General features: G+C 37.6%; 1 protein-coding gene across 2 annotated transcripts in view; it reads right to left on the bottom strand.

The window, feature by feature from the left end:
* PLK4 (polo like kinase 4) overlaps window positions 1–24001 on the bottom strand; it is a 38598-nt gene extending 14597 nt beyond the window's left edge. Inside the window, exons 1-9 of one of the 2 annotated variants that reach the window (XM_053703640.1) lie at window positions 23787–24001; window positions 22596–22691; window positions 22353–22448; window positions 22148–22262; window positions 20551–21568; window positions 4605–4684; window positions 3179–3495; window positions 2760–2864; window positions 1595–1697 (exon numbers count right to left, since the gene is read on the bottom strand). In XM_053703640.1, coding sequence (XP_053559615.1) covers window positions 1595–1697; window positions 2760–2864; window positions 3179–3495; window positions 4605–4684; window positions 20551–21568; window positions 22148–22262; window positions 22353–22448; window positions 22596–22691; window positions 23787–23816 — 1960 coding nt within the window. In that variant the 5' untranslated portion in view covers window positions 23817–24001. Of the gene's footprint in view, window positions 1–1594; window positions 1698–2759; window positions 2865–3178; window positions 3496–4604; window positions 4685–20550; window positions 21569–22147; window positions 22263–22352; window positions 22449–22595; window positions 22692–23107; window positions 23258–23786 lie in introns of those variants that run through there. The other variant, XM_053703639.1, reaches the window with a different exon arrangement.
* Window positions 24002–24252: the final 251 nt, after the last annotated feature.

The following is a 24252-nucleotide window of genomic DNA, read 5'->3' as shown; positions in this document are numbered from 1 at the left end:
TGCCCCCTCGACCTTAGGGACTGTCTGCCATAAGTCCTTTCTGGGGTCGACCATAGGAAATAATTTCTTAAATATAGGAGGGGGAACAAAAGGTATGCCGGGCTTCTCCCACTCCTTGTTCACTATGTCCGCCACCCGCTTGGGTATAGGAAAAGCGTCGGGGTGCACCGGAACCTCTAGGAACTTGTCCATCTTACACAATTTTTCTGGAATGACCAGGTTGTCACAATCATCCAGAGTAGATAACACCTCCTTAAGCAGTGCGCGGAGGTGCTCTAACTTAAATGTCACAACATCAGGTTCTGCCCGTTGAGAAATTCTACCTGAATCTGAAATTTCCCCATCTGACAAAACCTCCCTCATGGCCCCTTCAGATTGGTGTGAGGGTATGACAGAACAATTATCATCAGCGCCCTCCTGCTCTACAGTGTTTAAAACAGAGCAATCACACTCTCTGAAATGCAGGCATTTTGGATAAAAAATTAGCTATAGAGTTATCCATTACTGTCGCCAATTGTTGCATAGTAACAAGCATTGGCGTACTAGAAGTACTAGGCGTCTCCTGCGTGGGCAAAACTGGTGTAGACACAGAGTGAGATGAAGCAGAACTATCTTTACTCTCTTCATCTGATGAACCATCTTGGGCAACCTTACTATCTGTGGCAGTACTGTCCTTACTTTGTTTGGACGCTATGGCACAATTATCACACAATTTGGAAGGGGGAGACACATTGGCTTCCATACATACAGAACATAGCTTATCTGAAGGTACAGACATGTTAAACAGGCTTAAACTTGTCAATAAAGTACAAAAAAAGTTTTAATTAAAACCGTTACTGTCTCTTTAAATTTTAAAAAGGGCACACTTTATTACTGAATATGTGAAAAACAATGAAGGCATTGTTCAAATTTTACCAAATTTTCACCACAGTGTCTTAAAGCATTCAAAGTATTGCACCCAAATTTTCAGAGCTTTAACCCTTAAAACCGGAGCCGGTTACAGATTTAACCCCTCTACAGTCCCAGCTACAGCCTTTGCTGCGACTTTACCAAACCCAGGGGGGGAATACGATACCAAATGAAGCCTTCTAGGAACCTTTTCAACTACTTTCAGATCCACACACATGCAGCTGCATGTCCTGCTCTCAAAAGTAACTGCGCAGTAATGGCGCGAAAATGAGGCTCAGCCTACTACAGTGAAGGCCCTTCCTGACTGAAAAGGTGTCTAAACCAGTGCCTGACGTTAAAAAACGTTCCCCAAAGTTTATAAGTGTGAAATTCAACCTCAATCTGTATAAAATGCCCAAATAAAGTAATCGATCTTGGACAGTTATACATAAAGAAACAAATGTATTGCATTCTCTGTAAAACAAGACTTGTCATGTTATATCTATATTTATGCAAGAGATGTCACGGATTATGTTATGTAATAATAAATTATTTCGTTTAAAAAAAAAACAAAAAAAACCCTGTTTGAAGCCCAATTTACTATAGTAAGAAAGAATATTTTTTATAAATAATGATATATGATAAGGACAGGAAACTTGATAAAACTCGAGAAATAGCAGCAAAACAGTAGAAGCTTTTTTTGTACCTGGTAAGCCATCAAAAGTGAAGCTTAACATGTTTTCTGGAGGTGAAGGAGGCCTGTCAACCAATGGAAAACCTCTGCCTTCATTTGGGTGATAAATATAAACCTGTAGGAAATAAAAAAAACTAATAAAAAAAATTGTTTGTTTATAAACTTGAATCAAAGAACATTCTGGACAATGTATAGTTTATTTAAATTATGGGCCAAATTTATCAATGGATCTTGCCCTATTTGTTTAAAGGGACACTGAACCCCAAAAAAATATTTTGTGATTCAGATAGAGCATGCAATTTTAAGCAACTTTCTAATTTACTCCTATTAATTTTTCATCGTTCTCTTGCTATCTTTATTTGAAAAAGGCATCTAAGCTTTTTTTGGTTCAGTACTCTGGACAGCACTTTTCTATTGGTGGATGAATTTATCCACCAATCAGCAAGAACAACCCAGGTTATTCACCAAAAATGGGCCGGCATCTAAACTTACATTCTTGCATTTCAAATGAAATGCCAAGAGAATGAAGAAAATTTGATAACAGGAGTAAATTAGAAAGATGCTAAAAATTTCATGCTCTATCTGAATCATGAAAGAAAAAAAATTGGGTTCAGTGTCCCTTTAAGCAGTCAATTCATTTATGCCACATCTTAAAAACATACTACAATACAGTTATCTATACAAAATAGGAATAGTTCCCACAATCAATATAAATTATATAAGCGCCCAAACGAATATTGGCTATCTGGACTTTTTTTTTTTATCCTGCACATGCATCATAATCATGGTGCTGCTTTTAAAATAAAGTTATGGAAACTCTTTCTCCATGCCAAACTCCTTGACTATAGACAGTAATTTGAGCTATAATTTAAAAAACAAAATGCCAAAACCAATTTACTCCATATTTTAAGGGTTTGCGGAGACTGCCAATGTAAAGATAATTTCCACATGTTAGCTAAATTTGTTGAGCCAGTTAAAATTGAAAAGCTTTTGTAAAACATATATTGCAGAACACTTGCTTGAGGTAATGGCAATTAGCCTAAACGCCATAATAAGCTTTACCTATTAAAGAGGACGCACATCATATGAGGGCTGGGCTGTGTTTAATAAAAATAAAAAATAGCCACACACAGACTAAGAAAGTCCTTAAAATATAAATAACTGAAAATAAACTTACAAGATTTCCATCAGAGGATATGCGCAAGACCTCTTTGACCCGCTCCTGGGAATTGTACTCCTTCAAAAACTCCATACAGACTTCTCCAGTGTCTAGGATGCTTACCTATTGGTTTGTTTTAAAAATCACAAAACATTAAAGCAAGAATTGGATTTTAAATAGAGCAAAAGACATTGCTATTTTTTATTCTTGTAATTTAAAAGGGAAATAAAAATAAATTTAAAAAAAATTATAAAATCATGTTTTATCAGAGTTATTTAAGATTCTAAAGTACATTATAATACATTGTTTTATCAAGAATAGGTTGAACTTATGCAAATGTATGCACCTACATATTTTAACCAAAAAAATCCCTGAATTTATTTAACAAAAACAAAGCAAAACAATAATAAAAAAAAAATCATATATGTAATAAATACCACAGCATTCTTTGTCTTCTGTCTGATTGGTTTAAGTCTATCTGAATTCAGAGGTGGTAATAAACTTCTTAGTGTACGTTGCCCAACAAACTGTTTGGATTTTTTCTGTTCTTCCACAGTAAAGTCACGCTGTGTTTGTTCAGAATAACATTGAGAAGGGAGTTTTTTCATTCCTTTCTTGGTATTGTCAAAGGAAGAGTCTGTACAAGTTTTCATCTTAACATCCTCCCAAGAATGTTGAGGACCCCCTTGCTGGCAGTAGAATTCTCCACCTGAATTACTGACACTGCTGATATCCTGAGATTTCTTTGCATGACCTGAAAAGGTGCAACAGTAAAATCATTGCGGATATATATTAATATCTTTGCATTCTTGAACTGAAGCCTTGTATTATTAAAAGCACTGCCTCAAGATATTATTTTCTTAAAGATTAGCAATGTCAAGTTAGCTGCTGTGTGTTTTTGTGGAATCACTAGCACCCATTTGCAATGATATGTACCCGCTATAAAATAGGAGAAGAGCAAAATATATTGGGAACTTTGTGCAACTGACGTGAACATGCAAACTTGTCACATTAGGTGAGGTAGGTATCCAGAACGTCATTTGAAAAGCTTTAAAAAGCTACAGTTAAGCTCAAAAGCCCTGAATATAATTTTATGATAGATAAACAACCCTCCTTTTCATGGTTTTAATAAAAAATAAAAATCTTCATAATGCATCTGAACAAAAAGAAGGTACTGTGGTCTGAAAGTATACTATGAGACAGCACCATATAATTAGTTGTAACGTTATCTTTGTTTTCTACAAGAACAGCAAAGTCCTGTATTCCACCTTTGGTAGTCTCAAAAGATTAACATCATTCATAGGATACTAGAGCTATAATGCCCATCTAACTTTAATGAAGAGATCAATTTCACCGAACAGTGTATGAGACTTAAAGGGATAGTAAACTCCAAAATTGTCTTTATGATTCAGATAGAACATACAATTTGAAACAACTTTTTAATTTAATTCTATTATCAAATTTTCTTAATTCTCTTGTTATTCATTGTTGAAGGGACAGCATTGCACTACTGACAGGAAGCTGAAAATATCTATTTAGCCAATCACAAGAGACAAATGTGTGCAGGCACCAATTCCCACAAGTGTATGATATGTGCGTATTCATTTTTTTAATAAGGGATACTAAGAGAACAAAAGCACATTTGAAAATAGAAGTGAATTTTAAAAAAGGTCCTAAAATGACAAGCTCTCTGAATCATGCAAGTTTAATTTTGACTTTCCTATCCCTTTAATATGAAGTTCATATCATTTGCTTAAAATTATAAAATCTTTTTTGTATTTAAAAAAATCTTGATGTCAGAAGAATTTCATACATTCTTAGTGTAAGAGTGGGATTATATGTAATAATGCATGTAAAACAAACCTTTCAGTTGCATGGTTTCAGCTTGGCATTTTTCATTCACTCTCGGAGCGCTTGGCTTTAAACCAGAAAGGAATTCAGAACTTGAAAATGAAAAATAAAGAGTAACTTTTTTTTGTATTATTTATAAACTAACAATGCATAAAAGAAACGAAAATACAGAAATAAACAAAGGACGAGATACAATAATACATCTCACAACAATCAATATAAGGAATAATCATGCTTTTAAAGTGAAGGTCAATTTTCATGTGAAAGTGCCAGTTAAAAAAAAAAAAAAAAAAATTATTAAAAACAAGGGCACTTTCATTCATGAAAATTGACATTTTAGACCTTTTTTTAAAAATATACTTACCTTTTCTTCTTGAAGCCGCTCCAGTGCTTCACCAGCCCGTCGCAAGCCTCTTCATATGTCACATGACGATTCCGGCATCCTCCAATCACAGCTCCCCCCCCCCCCCCCGGGGTAATCATTTCCTGAGGAAACGCTGTGATTGGAGGAAGCAGGTTTCGTCATTGCTGGGTAAGTAAACCCAAAAACCAAACACTTTCACATGAAAATTGACCACTTTAAAATGACAGATTGGTATAAAATACTCTGATAAAAAAGTTTTTATTTGGTTAGATTTAATAGACAAAACAAAAAATTCTCCTTCTCAATCAATATGATCAAAAATCACTTCTTAAAAAAGGGAAATTAAACCCACAATTTTAAACATTCCAATTTACTTCTATTATCTAATTTGCTTCATTGTTTAGATATCCTGTGTTGAAGAAATAGCAATGCACATGGATGAGCCAATCACACGAGACATCTATGTGCAACCACCAATCACCAGCTACCGAGCCCATTTAGATATGCTTTTCAGCAAAGGATATTGAAAGAATGAAGCACATTAGATAATAGAAGTAAATTAGAAAGTTGTTTAACCCTTTGAGTGCTAAGATTTTTAAAGTTTTTTTTAATTTTTTTTAACAAAGTTTAACTTTTTTTTTTCCCCCAGACCCTCAAGACTTACACTGTTGAAAAGGTTAGGCGATGCCCCCTGCTCCTATACTTAACATGGTTAAGTATAAATAAAGTTGCGCGTGACGTCACCACACAAAACAGGAAGCCCCAGAGATGCCTGTTACTCTACAGGCACGATCGCCGGGGTAGGAGCGGCTGGGATCCCCCAGATCTCCCTCAAGGTGGTAGAGTGTTAGTGACAGCTCTGAGCCGTCATTAGCACCAGAGTGGGAAACTCAGAGCCGTCATTAGCACTCAAAAGGTTAAAATTGAATGCTCTCTGAATAATGACAGAAAAGAAAAATTTTGTGTTTCATGTCCCTGTGCTAAGCAGTTTCCCACCTCGGTGCTATGCTGATCTAAGGTTTTTAAGTTTTGTTTTTTTTTACAGATCCCTAAGACTTACACTGTTGGCTTAGGCGATTACCTTTCCAACGGTGGGTCTTGGAGGTCTGTAGCTGCTTAGATGCCCGAGTTACAGGCTTCTAAGCAGCATGCCCCCTTTCCCTATTCTTGTCATTGTCTATTTTAAAGTGAAGGTAAACTTTAATGAATGAAAGCCCGATTTTTAAAAATACTATTAAAAACAGGGGCACTTTCATTCATCAAAGTTTACAAAGAAGCCGTTTTGATTAAAAAAAAAAAAAAAAAAAAAAAAAAAATATATTACCTCTTTTTTGCACAGCCAGAGCAGCTCCCCCCACCCTGAGATCCTATCGTCACACGTCCTCAATGACTAATCCAGCTTCCTCCAATCACGGCTTTCCACCCATGGTAGTCTTTGCCTGAGGCAATGCCGTGATTGGAGGAAGCTGGATTAGTCATTGAGGACGTGTGACGAGAGGATCTCCGGGTGGGGGAAGCTGCTCTGGCTGAAAAAAAACAAAAGGTAAGTTTTTAATCAAAACTGCTGCCTTCTAAACTTTGATGAATGAAAGTGCCCCTGTTTTTAATAGTATTTTTTTAATAAAAACAGGCTTTCATTCATCAAAGTTTACCTTCACTTTAAATAAAGTTGTGCGGTGACATCACATTATTGCGCGTGACGTCACCTCGCAAAACATGAAGCCCCGATCACCAAGGTAGGAGCGGGTAGGAGCCCCCAGCTCTCCCTCAAGGTGGATAGCACCTGAGTGAGAAACTCTGACGGCTCAGAGCTGTCATTAGCACTGAAAGGGTTAATATAGCGAGGTGTGTGTATATATATATATATATATATATATATATATATATATATATATATATATATATATATATATATATATATATAATGGGTTAGCTGTATATGACCCTACAGTTGACAGTACTGTTACTTTAATATCAAAGGCACAACATAAGGAAGTGCATTTAGACTTGCGATAGTTACTAAAGTAGTGTTTATAATACCTCCTAATGTAGAATTGCTATGCTTGACAGCTTAAAGGGATACTAAACCCACATTTTTTCTCTTTCATGATTCAGATAGAGCATGACATTTTAAGCAACTTTCTAAATGTACTCCTATTATCAATTTCTTTGTTCTCTTGCTATCTTTATTTAAAAAAGCAGGAATGTAAATCTTAGCAGCCAGCCCATTTTTGGTTCAGCACCATGGATAGCGCTTGCTTATTGGTGGCTGACATTTAGCCACCAATAAGCAAGCATAACCTAGGTTCTCAACCAAAAATGGGCCGGCTCCTATGCATTACATTACTGCTTTTTAAATAAAGATAGCAAGAGAACAAAGACAAAAAATATAATATAACAAAGACAAATATGATAATGGGAGTAAATTAGAAAGTTGCTTAAAATTGCATGCTCTATCAGAAAAATTTAAGAAAAAAATGTGGGTTTAGTGTCCCTTTAATACTTCATATATTTGAAGGATACTCAGTTCATACACAGTATCTATATTGGAGATTCTAATTTTGTATAGTTCAGCAGTCACCAACCAGTGGTCCGTGGACCACGAGAAGATATTGGTGGTCCTTGACACCATCAAGCAGGTATTAATCTCCTCTGATGGTGTTACCCTTGTTGCGCCGCAACTCCCTACAGTGCCTGGCTGGACATCAGTGAAAACCGACAGAGGAGGTGTTAAAGTACAGTCTCCCTAAGCATGTTGCGTAGTACTGTGCAACTTGCGTAGCTAGATTGTATTTTTTAACTCCTCTCCCCCGGCACGCACACATTATATATATATATATATATATATATATATATATATATATATATATATATATATATATATATATATATATATATATATATATATATATATATATATATATATATATATATATATATATATATATATATATATATATATATATATATTTAAATTTCTTCCCTTTACCTATTTCTTTGTAGTAGTTTTCCCAATTCCTTCAGATAAACTTACATCACTGGTTATCTTCCCTCTTTTTTTCCCCCCTTTCTAAATATTAAATTATTTATTCATTCTAATAATTTACCCATGCAGACAGCCATTCCAACGGAATTCTAGTAATTGCCATCCAGCAGATCAGCCATATCCCCCACCAGCATTATAGTAATTGCCATAAACTTTAGTCGTGATTAGCTCACATCCATATTGAGATCTTTCTGATATAAACTTCATTTATGACTAATGTCTGTCCATGATCATAATTAGTTTTGAATAATTCCTAACTGGGGAGGTAACTTGGAAGTCTTGTTGCCCTTTCAAACAATATTTTTCTCCCCACCTCAAAAGTTGGCACTCACCCTTCACCTGTCAATTGGATGTACTGTATTCTCTGATATAGAGATATAGATATATACACACACACACACACACATACACGTGTGTGTATTTTAGGGCTGCACAATCGCATATGCGATTAATTGCCACGATTTAAAAACCGCGAGAGTTGCGATTTTATTTTTTGCTAAAAAAATTCCTCAGAAGTGGCTGTAATGCATTGATTTGTATGTGATTTCTTGCAAACCAGCTCCATCTAGTGGTTGCTTTTAGCACACATTTGTAAAATGGCCGTTTTACTTTCACTTTCTGATCTCAGAGTAGCAGATGGCCAGCCGATCAATCTAGAAGTCTAAAAGCATGCAGAAATGTAGAGAAGGGAAAGCCACTTAATTATATTTCCCCCTAGGGACGTATGCAGTCTGAAACTTAGGGTATGTAAACATTATGGAACATACCACACAATCTCCTGCTCTCTGAGAAACGGCTCAAAAACATAGCAGATGCAGTCCCCTCTACTGCTGGGTTGACTTAACTGCATCTACAATGTATTTGACATCAGCAAGGCACAGCATTTCTGAAAGGTGCAGCCCCCCCACCCCTACTGCTAGTATGCCTGTACTGGATTCCTGGACAGGAGCAGGGCTCATTTTCAGTCAATTTAAAATGTTAAAAAAAAAAAAAAAGAAAAAAGGAAGAAGAAATATACAGTAATCCGGCTGGCCAGCTGCTACTCTGAGATCAGAAAGTGAAAGTAATACAGCCATTTTACAAATGTGTGCTAAAAGCAACCACTAGATGGAGCTGGTTTGCAAGAAATCACATACAAATCAATGAATTACAGCCACTTCTGAAGATTTTTTTTTAGCAAAAAAAAAAAAAAAAAATCGCAACTCACGGTTTTTAAATCGTGGCAATTAATCGCATATGCGATTAATCGTGCAGCCCTAAAATACACACACAGGTGGCCCTCGGTTTACAACGGTTCAATTTGCGCCGTTTCAGAATAACAACCTTTTTTTGAGAAAAAAAAAAAAAAAGAGAGAAAAAAAAGAGAGACATACACACACGAGATTTGTACCTTTAAAAAAAAAAAAAAAATTATATATAATTTATGCTTACCTGATAAATTCCTTTCTCCTGTAGTGTAGTCAGTCCACGGGTCATCCATTACTTATGGGATTATATCTCCTCCCTAACAGGAAGTGCAAGAGGATCACCCAAGCAGAGCTGCTATATAGCTCCTCCCCTCTATGTCATATCCAGTCATTCGACCGAAACCAAACGAGAAAGGAGAAACTATAGGGTGCAGTGGTGACTGGAGTTTAATTTAAAATTTAGACCTGCCGTAAAAAACAGGGCGGGCCGTGGACTGACTACACTACAGGAGAAATGAATTTATCAGGTAAGCATAAATTATATTTTCTCCTGTTAAGTGTAGTCAGTCCACGGGTCATCCATTACTTATGGGATACCAATACCAAAGCTAAAAGTACACGGATGACGGGAGGGACAGGCAGGATCTTTACACGGAAGGAACCACTGCCTGTAGAACCTTTCTCCCAAAAACAGCCTCCGAAGAAGCAAAAGTGTCAAATTTGTAAAATTTTGAAAAAGTGTGAAGTGAAGACCAAGTTGCAGCCTTGAAAATCTGTTCAACAGAGGCCTCATTCTTAAAGGCCCAAGTGGAAGCCACAGCTCTAGTAGAATGAGCCGTAATCCTTTCAGGAGGCTGCTGTCCAGCAGTCTCATAGGCTAAATGTATTATGCTACGAAGCCAAAAAGAGAGAGAGGTAGCCGAAGCTTTTTGACCTCTCCTCTGTCCAGAATAAACGACAAACAGGGAAGAAGTTTGACGAAAATCTTTAGTTGCCTGCAAATAAAATTTCAGGGCACGGACGACGTCCAGATTGTGCAGAAGTCGTTCCTTCTTTGAAGAAGGGTTAGGGCACAATGATGGAATAACAATCTCTTGATTGATATTCTTGTTAGTGACTACCTTAGGTAAGAACCCAGGTTTAGTACGCAGAACTACCTTGTCTGAATGAAAAATCAGATAAGGAGAATCACAATGTAAGGCCGATAACTCAGAGACTCTTCGAGCCGAGGAAATAGCCATTAAAAACAGAACTTTCCAAGATAACAGCTTGATATCAATGGAATGAAGGGGTTCAAACGGAACACCTTGCAGAACATTAAGAACTAAGTTTAAGCTCCACGGCGGAGCAAGTTTTAAACACAGGCTTAATCCTAGCCAAAGCCTGACAAAAAGCCTGAACGTCTGGAACTTCTGCCAGACGTTTGTGTAAAAGGATAGACAGAGCTGAAATCTGTCCCTTTAACGAACTAGCAGATAAACCCTTTTCTAAACCTTCTTGTAGAAAAGACAATATCCTAGGAATCCTAACCTTACTCCATGAGTAACTCTTGGATTCGCACCAATATAAGTATTTACGCCATATTTTATGGTAAATTTTCCTGGTAACAGGTTTCCTAGCCTGTATTAAGGTATCAATCACTGACTCCGAGAATCCCCGCTTTGATAGAATCAAGCGTTCAATCTCCATGCAGTCAGCCTCAGAGAAATTAGATTTGGATGTTTGAAAGGACCCTGAATCAGAAGGTCCTGTCTCAGAGGCAGAGACCATGGTGGACAGGACGACATGTCCACTAGATCTGCATACCAGGTCCTGCGTGGCCACGCAGGCGCTATTAGAATCATCGGTGCTCTCTCTTGTTTGATCCTGGCAATCAATCGAGGAAGCATCGGGAAGGGTGGAAACACATAAGCCATGTTGAAGACCCAAGGTGCTGTCAGAGCATCTATCAGTACCGCTCCCGGGTCCCTGGACCTGGATCCGTAACAAGGAAGCTTGGCGTTCTGGCGAGACGCCATGAGATCCAGATCTGGTTTGCCCCAATGATGAAGCAGTTGGGCAAACACCTCCGGATGAAGTTCCCACTCCCCCGGATGAAAGGTCTGGCGACTTAGAAAATCCGCCTCCCAGTTCTCCACGCCTGGGATGTGGATCGCTGACAGGTGGCAAGAGTGAGACTCTGCCCAGCGAATTATCTTTGAGACTTCCATCATCGCTAGGGAACTCCTTGTTCCTCCTTGATGGTTGATGTAAGCCACAGTCGTGATGTTGTCCGACTGAAACCTGATGAACCTCAAAGTTGCTAACTGAGGCCAAGCCAGAAGAGCATTGAAAATTGCTCTTAATTCCAGAATGTTTATTGGAAGGAGTCTCTCCTCTTGAGTCCATGATCCCTGAGCCTTCAGGGAATTCCAGACGGCGCCCCAACCTAGAAGGCTGGCGTCTGTTGTTACAATCGTCCAATCTGGCCTGCGGAAGGGCATCCCCTTGGACAGATGTGGCCGAGAAAGCCACCATAGAAGAGAATCTCTGGTCTCTTAATCCAGATTTAGCAGAGGGGACAAATCTGAGTAATCCCCATTCCACTGACTTAGCATGCACAATTGCAGCGGTCTGAGATGCAGGCGCGCAAAAGGTACTATGTCCATTGCCGCTACCATTAAGCCGATTACCTCCATGCACTGAGCCACTGACGGGTGTTGAATGGAATGAAGGACACGGCAAGCATTTAGAAGTTTTGATAACCTGTCCTCCGTCTGGTAAATTTTCATTTCTACAGAATCTATAAGAGTCCCTAAGAAGGGAACTCTTGTGAGTGGCAATAGAGAACTCTTTTTCTACGTTCACCTTCCACCCATGCGACCTTAGAAATGCCAGAACTAACTCTGTATGAGACTTGGCAGTTTGGAAACTTGACGCTTGTAACAGAATGTCGTCTAGGTACGGAGCTACCGCTATGCCTTGCGGTCTTAGTACCGCCAGAAGAGAGCCCAGAACCTTTGTAAAGATTCTTGGAGCCGTAGCTAAACCGAAGGGAAGAGCTACAAACTGGTAATGCCTGTTTAGGAAGGCAAATCTTAGATACCGGTAATGATCCTTGTGAATCGGTATGTGAAGGTAGGCATCCTTTAAATCCACTGTGGTCATGTACTGACCCTCTTGGATCATGGGTAAGATGGTTCGAATAGTTTCCATTTTGAACGATGGAACTCTTAGGAATTTGTTTAGGATCTTTAAGTCCAAGATTGGTCTGAAGGTTCCCTCTTTTTTGGGAACCACAAACAGATTTGAATAGAATCCTTGTCCGTGTTCCGACCGCGGAACTGGGTGGATCACTCCCATTAGTAAGAGGTCTTGTACACAGCGTAGAAACGCCTCTTTCTTTATCTGGTTTGCTGATAACCTTGAAAGATGAAATCTCCCTTGTGGAGGAGAAGCTTTGAAGTCCAGAAGATATCCCTGAGATATGATCTCCAACGCCCAGGGATCCTGGACATCTCTTGCCCAAGCCTGGGCGAAGAGAGAAAGTCTGCCCCCCACTAGATCCGTTTCTGGATCGGGGGCCCTCACTTCATGCTGTCTTAGGGGCAGCAGCAGGTTTTCTGGCCTGCTTGCCCTTGTTCCAGGACTGGTTAGGTTTCCAGCCCTGTCTGTAGCGAGCAACAGTTCCTTCCTGTCTTGGAGCGGAGGAAGTTGATGCTGCTCCTGCCTTGAAGTTACGAAAGGCACGAAAATTAGACTGTTTAGCCTTTGGTTTGGCCCTGTCTTGAGGCAGGGCATGGCCCTTACCTCCAGTAATGTCAGCGATAATTTCTTTCAAACCGGGCCCCGAATAATGTCTGCCCTTTGAAAGGAATATTAAGCAATTTAGATTTAGAAGTCACATCAGCTGACCAGGATTTAAGCCACAGCGCTCTACGCGCTTGAATGGCGAATCCGGAGTTCTTAGCCGTAAGTTTGGTTAAGTGTACTACGGCATCAGAAATAAATGAATTAGCTAGCTTAAGGGCTTTAAGCTTGTTCATAATCTCATCCAATGGAGCTGTGCTAAGGGTCTCTTCCAGAGACTCAAACCAGAATGCCGCCGCAGCAGTGACAGGCGCAATGCATGCAAGGGGTTGTAATATAAAACCTTGCTGAACAAACATTTTCTTAAGGTAACCCTCTAACTTTTTATCCATTGGATCTGAAAAAGCACAGCTATCCTCCACCGGGATAGTGGTGCGCTTAGCCAGAGTAGAAACTGCTCCCTCCACCTTAGGGACCGTCTGCCATAGCTCCCGTGTGGTGGCGTCTATTGGAAACATTTTTCTAAATATAGGAGGGGGTGAAAAAGGCACACCGGGTCTATCCCACTCCTTGTTAACAATTTCTGTAAGCCTTTTAGGTATAGGAAAAACGTCAGTACACGCCGGTACCGCAAAATATTTATCCAGCCTACATACTTTCTCTGGAATTGCAACCGTGTTACAATCATTCAGAGCCGCTAAAACCTCCCCTAGTAATACACGGAGGTTCTCAAGCTTAAATTTAAAATTTGAAATGTCTGAATCCAGTTTACTTGGATCAGATCCGTCACCCACAGAATGAAGCTCTCCGTCCTCATGTTCTGCAAATTGTGACGCAGTATCAGACATGGCTCTATTATTATCAGCGCACTCTGTTCTTATTCCAGAGTGATCGCGTTTACCCCTAAATTCTGGCAATTTAGATAGTACTTCAGTCATAACATTAGCCATGTCTTGCAAAGTGATTTGTATGGGCCGCCCTGATGAACTTGGCGCCACAATATCACGCACCTCCTGAGCGGGAGGCGAAGGTACTGACACGTGAGGAGAGTTAGTCGGCATAACTTCCCCCTCGTTGTCTGGTGATATATTTTTCACATATAAAGTTTGACTTTTATTCAAAGTAACATCTATACATTGAGTGCACAAATTTCTATTGGGCTCCACATTGGTCTTTAAACATAGTGAACAAACAGCTTCATCTGTGTCAGACATGTTTAAACAGACTAGCAATAACACTAGCAAGCTTGGAAAAAAACCTTTAAATAAATTTACAAGCTATATAAAAAAACGCTACTGCGCCTTTAAGAAACATAAAAATGTGACAGTTGAATTAACGATGAACCAAATATGTTAAAACAACCAAATTTTAACAGAAAATGTATAAAGTTAGCAGAGAATTGCACCCACAAGCAAAAGGATGATTAACCCCTTAATACCCAAAACGGATAACAGTTGAAATAAACGTTTTTTTTTTGTTTTTTTTTATCACAGTCAAACACACTGTCACAGATCTGCTGTGACTGATTACCTCCCTCAAAACTAGTTTTGGAGACCCCTGGGCTCTGTAGAGACGTCCTGGATCATGGAGGAAGAAATAGGAAGACTGTGACTAAATTTTTACTGCGCAATAAAGCGCTAAAATAGGCCCCTCCCACTCATATTACAACAGTGGGGAAGCTCAGTAAACTGTTTTTATTCAGAAACAAACGACAGCCATGTGGTAAAAATCATGCCCATAAAGTTTTATCACCAAGTACCTCAGAAAAAACGATTAACATGCCAGTAAACGTTTTAAAAATGAAAATTATGAAGTGTTATTAATAAGCCTGCTGCTAGTCGCTTTCACTGCAGTGCAGGCTCAAATATAAAACTTTAATATAGACAGTAGTTTCTTAGTGAAATTCCATTCCCCAGAAATACCTCAGAGTATACATACATACATACATACATATCAGCCTGATACCAGTCGCTACTACTGCATTTAAGGCCGCACTTACATTACATCGGTATTAGCAGTATTTTCTCAGTCAATTCCATTCCTTAGAAAATAATTTACTGCACATACCTCCTTGCAGGTGGGCCCTGCATGCTATCCCCTGTTCTGAAGTTACCTCACTCCTCAGAATGGCCGAGAACAGCAAGTGGATCTTAGTTACGACCGCTAAGATCATAGACAAACTCAGGTAGATTCTTCTTCTAATGCTGCCTGAGAAGAAACAACACACTCCGGTGCCGTTTAAAATAACAAACTTTTGATTGAAGAAATAAAAACTAAGTTTAACACACCACAGTCCTCTCACACGTCCTATCTATAGTTCGGTGCAAGAGAATGACTGGATATGACGAAGAGGGGAGGAGCTATATAGCAGCTCTGCTTGGGTGATCCTCTTGCACTTCCTGTTAGGGAGGAGATATAATCCCATAAGTAATGGATGACCCGTGGACTGACTACACTTAACAGGAGAAAAAATCATGTTAGTGGTCCATGGGATTCAAAATTGTGAGTTTAGTGGTCCCTGAGGTCCGAAAGGTTGACGACCCCTGGTATAGTCAACTGTAGCAAGTCTATATAGAAAAATATAAACAACTGTCGGTAATCATATGATACTCCTTTTGTCAAGTGATTAGAAGCGGTTTTTAAATAGAACTTCAGTGATTAAAGCTGCGGATGTTTGCGCGTGATAGATCACTTATAATTTATTTTAAAGCCAACAGCTGATTAGTATGTAATAAAAACCGGATTTAACTCCTTTAACGCACACCGGGTTAAATGCTTCCAAGATATCGTTGGGAGGTGAAGCATAGACACACTATGCAGAAATATTATTGCATAATGGTTGAGAATAATTAATGATATTGTACATATATAGTTGTGCTAACTACAATTTAGTCTCATTTGTATCTTGATACAAATTGAGGAGAATTACAAATGAAGATGTACAAGCAGACTGTGATAAACTATATGCCAAGCTTAAGTATCCTCTAAAAGGTGCATAACTGGGGAATTAGCCTGAAACGGTAAACTTGTGTCACTAACATAAACGCATAAAGGCATACTTTGTAACCTGTATTTTAGATAAGGTCTCATATTTACATGCTGCGGATGTAAGCGCATGTGTATATAAAACGTAAGCCCAGTTATCTACTACCTATTAGACATCTAAAGCAACATTAGTGGCCTGAGTATTAAAATCCATAAACATGCAGCGGATTTAAGCACATGTATTCTGAATACGGATAGATATGCGAATCCAGCAATCCACTATATATTAGACACTTATGGAAACAAGTGTTTTAGATATTATTTAAAAATCTATAACATGCCACGAATATAAGCGCATGTAATTTGAACACGTCGATAAATACAAGTCTAGTAATATACTACCCGTTAGATACTTACGGCAATAATAGCTTTTCAGATATTATTTAAATGCAGATATAAGCACTAACATCTTGAACACTCATACAAATGCCAACCCAGTAATTTATTACTGTTTAGAAACTCGAGAACCACAATGTTCTCAGGTATTGTGCAATCCTAAATATAGTGAGTGTAAGCAATTTGATCATATACAGAAACGCTAGCCTGGTAATTTATTCCAAGTTGGATATCTAAGGCAATATATATAAGATATCTGATCAGCTAAGCTAAACTCATATTAAACTACTAGAATACTCAGCGATACTAATCACGTGACAAAAGGAATATCATGATTACCGACAGTTGTTTATATTTTCCTATATAGACTTGATAAAGTTAATACAATACAATATTAGAATCTCCAATATAGATACTGGCTATGAACCGAGTATCCTTCGAATATATGAAGTATTAAAGGGACACTGAACCCAATTATTTTCTTTTGTGATTTAGATAGAGCATGACATTTTAAGCAACTTTCTAATTTACTCCTATTACCAAATTTTCTTCATTCTCTTGGTATCTTTATTTGAAATGCAAGAATGTAAGATTAGATGCCGGCCCATTTTTGCTGAACAACCTGGGTTGTTCTTGCCGATTGGTGGATAAATTCATCCACCAATAAAAAGGTACTTTCCAGAGTTCTGAACCAAAAAAAAAAAAAAAAAAAAAACTTAGATGCCTTTTTCAAATAAAGATAGCAAGAACAAAGACAAACTGATAATAGGAGTAAATTAGAAAGTTGCATGCTCTATCTGAATCACAAAAGAAAAAAAATTGGGTTCAGTTCCCCTTTAAGCCGTCAAGCATAGCAATTCTACATTAGGAGGTATTATAAACACTACTTTAGTAACTGTAGCGAGTGTAAATGCACTTATGTTGTGCCTTTGATATTAAAGTAACAGTACTGTCAACTGAAGGGTCATGATACAGTTAACCCAAGTTATATAATCACCTACAGCTATAAGCCGACACTTTATTCACCATTAAAGGGACACTGAACCCAAATTTTTTCTTTCGTGATTCAGATAGAGCATGCAATTTTAAGCAACTTTCTAATTTACTCCTATTATCATTTTTTCTTCGTTCTCTTGCTATCTTTATTTGAAAAAGAAGGCATCTAAGCTATTTTTTTTGGTTCAGAACCATGGAAAGCACTTGTTTATTGGTGGGTGAATTTATCCACCAATCGGCAAGAGCAACCCAGTTAGTTCACCAAAAATGGGCCGGCATCTAAACTTACATTCTTGCGTATCAAATAAAGATACCAAGAGAATGAAGGCAATTTGATAATAGGAGTCAATTAGAAAGTTGCTTAAAATTGCATGCTCTATCTGAATCACAAAATAATTTTTTGGGTTCAGTGTCCCTTTAAGTAACTTTCTACACTGATACTCCCGACCTTCAATCTCCCTGTGTTTTTAGAGTTGTTTATTTTGTTTTAATCATCCTAATAAAGGTTATATTTTAACTAAAAGCATCCCTTCTCCCCCCCTGTCTGAGATGCATAAGTAGGGTTTTGCCAAATTTCACCACGGTGGGATATTTATCTTTGTTAACAAAGTAAGCCTGGACTACATTCTAACATAAAAATATCTTGAATATCTATATGCAATGGTAAATAACCAGCTAAAAGGTTAGGGAAAAAAAATATCTAGTATGCTCTTAAAATAACAGATATATACTTCGAGGTTGAATTTTGTACATATTACAATTAAAGAGAATATATTATATATATCAGACTTAATCACCAAGCACTCACATGTCAAACTTTTTCTGCCCCGGTGCAGTGCATAAATACATAAATAAGCAATAAATTGAGACCGCACTCTAAGGACTTAATCCAAAACCACCTCAGTGGTATTTAATTTGCTGTAACGTTTCAGGGTCTCCCCTTTTGTCAAACATGTTTGACAAAGGGGGAGACCCCGAAACGTTACAGCTAATTAAATACCACTGAGGTGGTTTTGGATTAAGTCCTTAGAGTGCGATCTCAATATATATATATATATATATATATATATATATATATATATATATATATATATATATATATATATATATATATATATATATATATATATATATATATATATATATAGAGTCAAAAGCACTAAGGACTATGTATCAATAACAGAACAAAGCCTTACACATTTATCTATACAGTACAAATAATCAGCAATAGTAAGCAATCTGCTAATAATTGTGCAAACAGATAATGGTGCACATCATTTCAAAATGAACACATCCCATCAATCGAGGACTAAGTGTAGATAACAAGCTTTTCACTATATCATGCAACACATAGTCCCAAATCACCTGATTTAATACAGATGATGACTCCTATTTAATTTCTGGGTTGCACATAAGCCAGGAGTAGTTGTAAACGTATACTGTCCTGAAAAAGTGAAAAGTAAACACCTATAGACCTCATTTATGCTAAGAGCATAAACCATAAAATGCAATAATACCATGTGCAGTAGCTCATTGGAGTGAAGCAGCTGGTGCATTGTAGAGACCAACCAATTGCAAACCAACTAATCGATTATGAGATTCGCTGACAACTATTTTTTATAATAGATTATATCGATTAGTAGTTGCAGCCCTACAATGTAAAAAAAAACATAACCATAAATACAGTAGAGTAAAACAGAATGCAACAGCAACACACTACAGGAACCAGAAAGACACTATAATTTTCATTTTGGTTCTATATAAGTTTGGGTGTGAGAGTGATAAATCTTTTTAGTTTACTAGTTCGGGGTTAAAGAATAAAAAGTAATCTGTTTCACTTGTCTGTAGCAATTTCTCACACATTCAGTATTATTAAAATATTTGTGGGAGGGTTGTTTGTTTTTTAGGTTCAGGCGTTGAAGAGTTTCTATGAAATATAGGAGACACCAAATTTCATACATAGATATTTACACTGCTGGAAATGTCCACTAGTCACAGACACCAATGAACTTACAGCAGATAAGATAATAAATTTGGTGTTTTATTATATGTGTCAAGCCCTATAAATTTTATATTAGTTTAGAGAGGCACAAACAGAATTTTTGTTATGTTCCTAAAACATACAAAACAAACAAAAAACATCCCCACAACTGAATAATAATTATTCTCAACAACAGTCCCATTCACTGGACTGAAATAGTTTAGGTATTCTAGCTATAAAGTTTCTATGAAGTCCAGTTTAAAGCAAAATAGTTTGTAACGATATGTAACAAAAATCAATTTAATCTAATTTTTTTACTTGCCCAGGAAACAAACAAACACACTCTTGGCTACTAATTTCTACATCACTAAAAGTATTTTTTTTAACTTGTCTGGGACTATATCATATCTATCATACCAGTTACTATTCCCTGACTTTAGTTCAAGTCGTTTGTAATTGGTATAAAACTAGCACATTCTTGTACAGCATACATTTTTCAACAAAAAAAAAAAAAAAAACACCTTAGAAAGAACATTAATAAAGTACCTGTGTGCATAGTTACAGAAGACCCTGCAGGAATGGAATGACATCTTTCTGAGCATGTCTTGCTAAATGCTCTTATAATAAGGACGTTGGAGATCACTTTCACAAGATAACAGATGTTTTATATATAATCTTGTCATTAAAAAAATACAAGGGGAATTTAATTGCTCATGAGCTTTGAAAGATATGAAGGAAAGGAACAGTATTCCCAAAGGATCAATTACAGGATGTCTTGTTAATCTCCATGGAACCAGTCACAAATTAAATGAACACTTAACACAAATGGTACATACAGAATGCTAACGAGACTATTTTAATATTTTCAGGAGACAGGTGAACAACACTGTACACTCAAATTATAGATCATGGTATCTCTGTCTTTTCTAGATCTGGCTTTTTTTCTACATACAGATTAACAGATATTTTTGGATTCGATAAATCGAAACAAGAGAAAAATAAATCAGGGACGCTACAAGCAAGTCATCATGTACACACTGTCACAAAGCAAAGAATTTGAAAACCACTGATACACGCTATAAAATACAGTGTATTATAATTTTTTATGTACACATTTAACACTAAAGTCCTAAAACTACTGATAACCAATAGGGTGCTCCTCATTAAAATATGTAAAATTATAATTTAAAAAAAAAAATAAAAAAAATACTTACTTTGTTTTTTCTTTTACTGGAGGAGAAGTCTGTCTGTCTAAGGAATGTGACCCATGTGAAGCTTTGTCTGTGAACAACTGAGGAATATCTCCATAGCTATTTGAAGGAGAAGCATTAGCATTTCTGTAACCTGTTGTCTGGATGGGCTTTGCAAGGGTTTCTACAGACTGGCATCTTTGGGCGAAACCATTTGATTGAGTATGAGAGCTTCCTGATCTGTCAGAGGAATGAGCCCTTCGAAGGTAACGGGAATGTGGCCTATCTTCTCTAACGATAGCTTTCCTTCCTCTGGCCTCAGAAAATTCATTCTCATTCCTGGGGCGATTATGAAAGTTACCTCGATCCATAAATGTGTTATCATTAGGGTGATTATCCTTGAGCTGCAAGACATTAATTCTGTTGGGGAGTGGAGCTGCACAGAAAGGTCTTTTGTCCTGAAAACGTCCACTGATACTAACTCCAGAAGATCCAGTGAAGCCTGTGGAGATGGTATCATGTCCACTATCCATTGAGTCTTCAAGAGCTCTCATATCTTTGCTTCTTGCAGAAGAAAACCCAGTCATGAATGGATGGTCTAGCACAGAAGAAAGACTCAACCTATCAGCTGGGTTTTTACGTAGTAACTGGCAAATAAGTTCTTTGGCCTCCCTTGACATAAAATTTGGCATTTCATAGTCTGCCAGTACTATTTTATTTAGTGTGTTCTTTACTGTATCTGTATCAAATGGTGGATGCCCCACAAGGAAAGTATACAACATACAACCCAAAGACCAGACATCAGACTCCAGCCCATGGGGACTCCTAGTAGCAATTTCTGGGGAAATGTAGTTTGGTGTGCCACACATCGTAAAATGTTTCTCATTGGGCATTTTCAATTGAGTGGCTAACCCAAAATCTGCAATTTTAATATTCATGTCATTTGAGAGCAGAAGGTTGGAAAGAGTGAGGTCCCGGTGCAGAATACCATGAGAGTGAAGATACAGCATTCCTGTGACTATCTGGTGCATGAAATGTCGCGCTATTAAAATGTGAAAATAATGCAAAAATGATCAAAATACATTAATGGACTAACAAACGATAATTAAGAACTAAATTCACTACACTTTAATTATTAGTTTATTGAAAGTTAAAATATGGAACACAAATTAATCAAGCAAATAATGCTGAAAACATACACTTTAAAGTCAAAATTAAAAACTTTAATGATTCAGATAAACATCTTCCTTCCCAATTTACTTCTATTTTCAAATTTGCTTTGTTCGCTTGGTATGCCTTGCTGAAGGGCTAGCAGGCGATTGGTGGCTTCACTTATATGACTTGTCATTGTCTCATCTAATGTGCTGAGCTAGCTCCCAGTAGTATATTGCCGTTCTGAAGTTGACTTTTCACAAAGGATATCAAAAGAACAGATTTTTTTTTAAATCAGATTATAGAAATAAATTAGAAAGTTGTTTAAAATGGTATGCTCTGAATCATGAAAGTTTAATTTTTTACTTTACTGACCTTCTAATCACAGTGCTATATTTTATGGAAAATGTCCTACTGTAGTATATTGATTATTTAGGCAGTCTGCAGAAAAATATAAATTCCAACTCACCTTCTTCTTCAGAGAATGGTTTCTTTCTGTGTTTTAAAAACCTGTTCATTTCCCCATTATGGCACATTTCTAGTATGAGGTATACATAATTACTGTCTTCAAAGTAGTTGTAGAGCTAAAGAAAAAAAAAAAAAAAAGTGTAAGACTTTTTCAGAAGAATATTAAATGATTGAATATTACACAATATACAAAACCATCCACTTACCTCCAAAATAGATGGATGTTTTAGTTGGCAATGTATCTCTACCTCGTTCCTGACCCTCTGTACCATCCCAACCTTCTGCATGGCTTTTTTGTCGATCTAAAATGTTAAAAAAATAAAAGCATTTAGTATGGTCTTAATCTCTTAAAAAATGTAATTCCTATTACTTGACATTCTGTAACAAAATGGCTATTAATAGATTTCACACTCCGTACAATTTACAATGCTGTTTAACCTTAGACTTACCATTTTTATAGCCACTTCGATGCCAGTATTGATAGACTGTGCCTTGTAAACACAGGCAAATGAGCCTTTTCCAAGGAGGTTGAGGACCTTGAAGTCCTAGAACAACAAAAAAAATCTTCTAAAAAAAAATGAATGACATTTCTAGCCCAACTGCAAATATATGGACAATATGTACATTTTCTTTCTAAAGGTTTATGCACGTTTTAATTATGGCCACATCTCCTTAACAGTAAATAATTTTGATAATGAAATTAATTAAGCAGCATTATAAAAACAGAAGGTTAAAGTACATTAATCCAAAGAAGCACAAAAAAATATAGGAAACACTGATCTATGACTGCAGAACCAAGTCCATAACACACATTCCTATACATGCATAAAACAATCACACACATCCATATAGCTAGGGCTTGTGATTGCATAACTTGCATTAGAGGTAAACTAACATTTACACAACATTACTTTAGTACAAAGTGCACTATGTAACAAATACTGTTCAATTCCCACCATACCTCTATATTGTTCTCCCCTGCCAGCCTAGACATGCAGTCTTCCCCAGCCTCATTTTTTTCATCTCCTGCATTAGGGGACTTGCCCTTAGAGGAGGTTAGGTTTGGGAAGAGGAAAGTGAGCACCCTCTCCAACATGACTCCAACGAAACAGTGAACAACTCAGCATGCACACTGATGAGCAGATGCTCACATACACACATAGGAATTTGACACAGCATCCCGGTTTGATTCCCGCTGCTCTAACTGACAGCAACATGACAACCAAACAGCATCCACAACATGACAGGGGAGGGAGCTTTAATAGTTATGCGCATGCGTAGAGTGTGTAAACAGCACACACGGAGCAAATCTGGCAGGGCAGCCGATACAAGTTTCTAAGCATGCGCACTGGGTCTCATAAAACACCATATGACAGGCTGTACAAGTCATGTTCGAGCTATTGCTCATACACATATCAAATGGACAAAACGCGAGATAGATGAGTTTTCATACAGTACAGCGAACTTATTCACTATCAAACTTGTTAGATGTCAGTTCTAGTTTAACATGTTCTAAGTTATAGATGGACTGCAACTTATGGCATAGAGCCGCAGCACGTCCTGGTGGTATATTAGCTCTACACGGCCACAGAAGCCCTCACATCCCTATCATACTACATCAGTGTGTGGCTATGACGCACCTCCCTCCTTTCCCCGATGCTGCTCGCCATATTTCTTCTCTCTCCACTTTTCGCGCTTCATCGTCGCAAAACAGCGCGCCACGAAATCACAGCGGACACCAGGGCTGTTGTGGCGGCTATAACGAGATCCCGATAACTTGACGGGCTCGCGGGCCCCGCTTCCATTTCCGCGGCTCCTGCAGTTGTTATTTGAAAATTCCGCCCGTTACAGTCACGTGACGCACAAGGCAACGTATGGAAGCGTGCTGACGTAATCATGTAGCTACTAGCAAGTTTTCGCTGGTGTGTGTTGTCTTGGTGCGATGTGTTCCGCTGTATTTCTGGGGAGTCAAGGAATAGAGTTTATTTAGCAATGTAAATTAATCAATTGGAGCGGACAACGCTATTTCTTTCATTAAGTATTGGGTTAAAGGGACGATCTACTGTCCTAAAGTGTCGTTTCCTACTTCCCTTAAAAAGGTACAGT

Source organism: Bombina bombina, chromosome 2 (assembly GCF_027579735.1).
Source record: "Bombina bombina isolate aBomBom1 chromosome 2, aBomBom1.pri, whole genome shotgun sequence".
In the NCBI taxonomy this organism is placed as follows: Eukaryota; Metazoa; Chordata; class Amphibia; order Anura; family Bombinatoridae; genus Bombina; species Bombina bombina.
The sequence above is the reverse complement of the archived record's forward strand: the minus strand, read 5'-3'. Positions and strand labels throughout refer to the sequence as shown.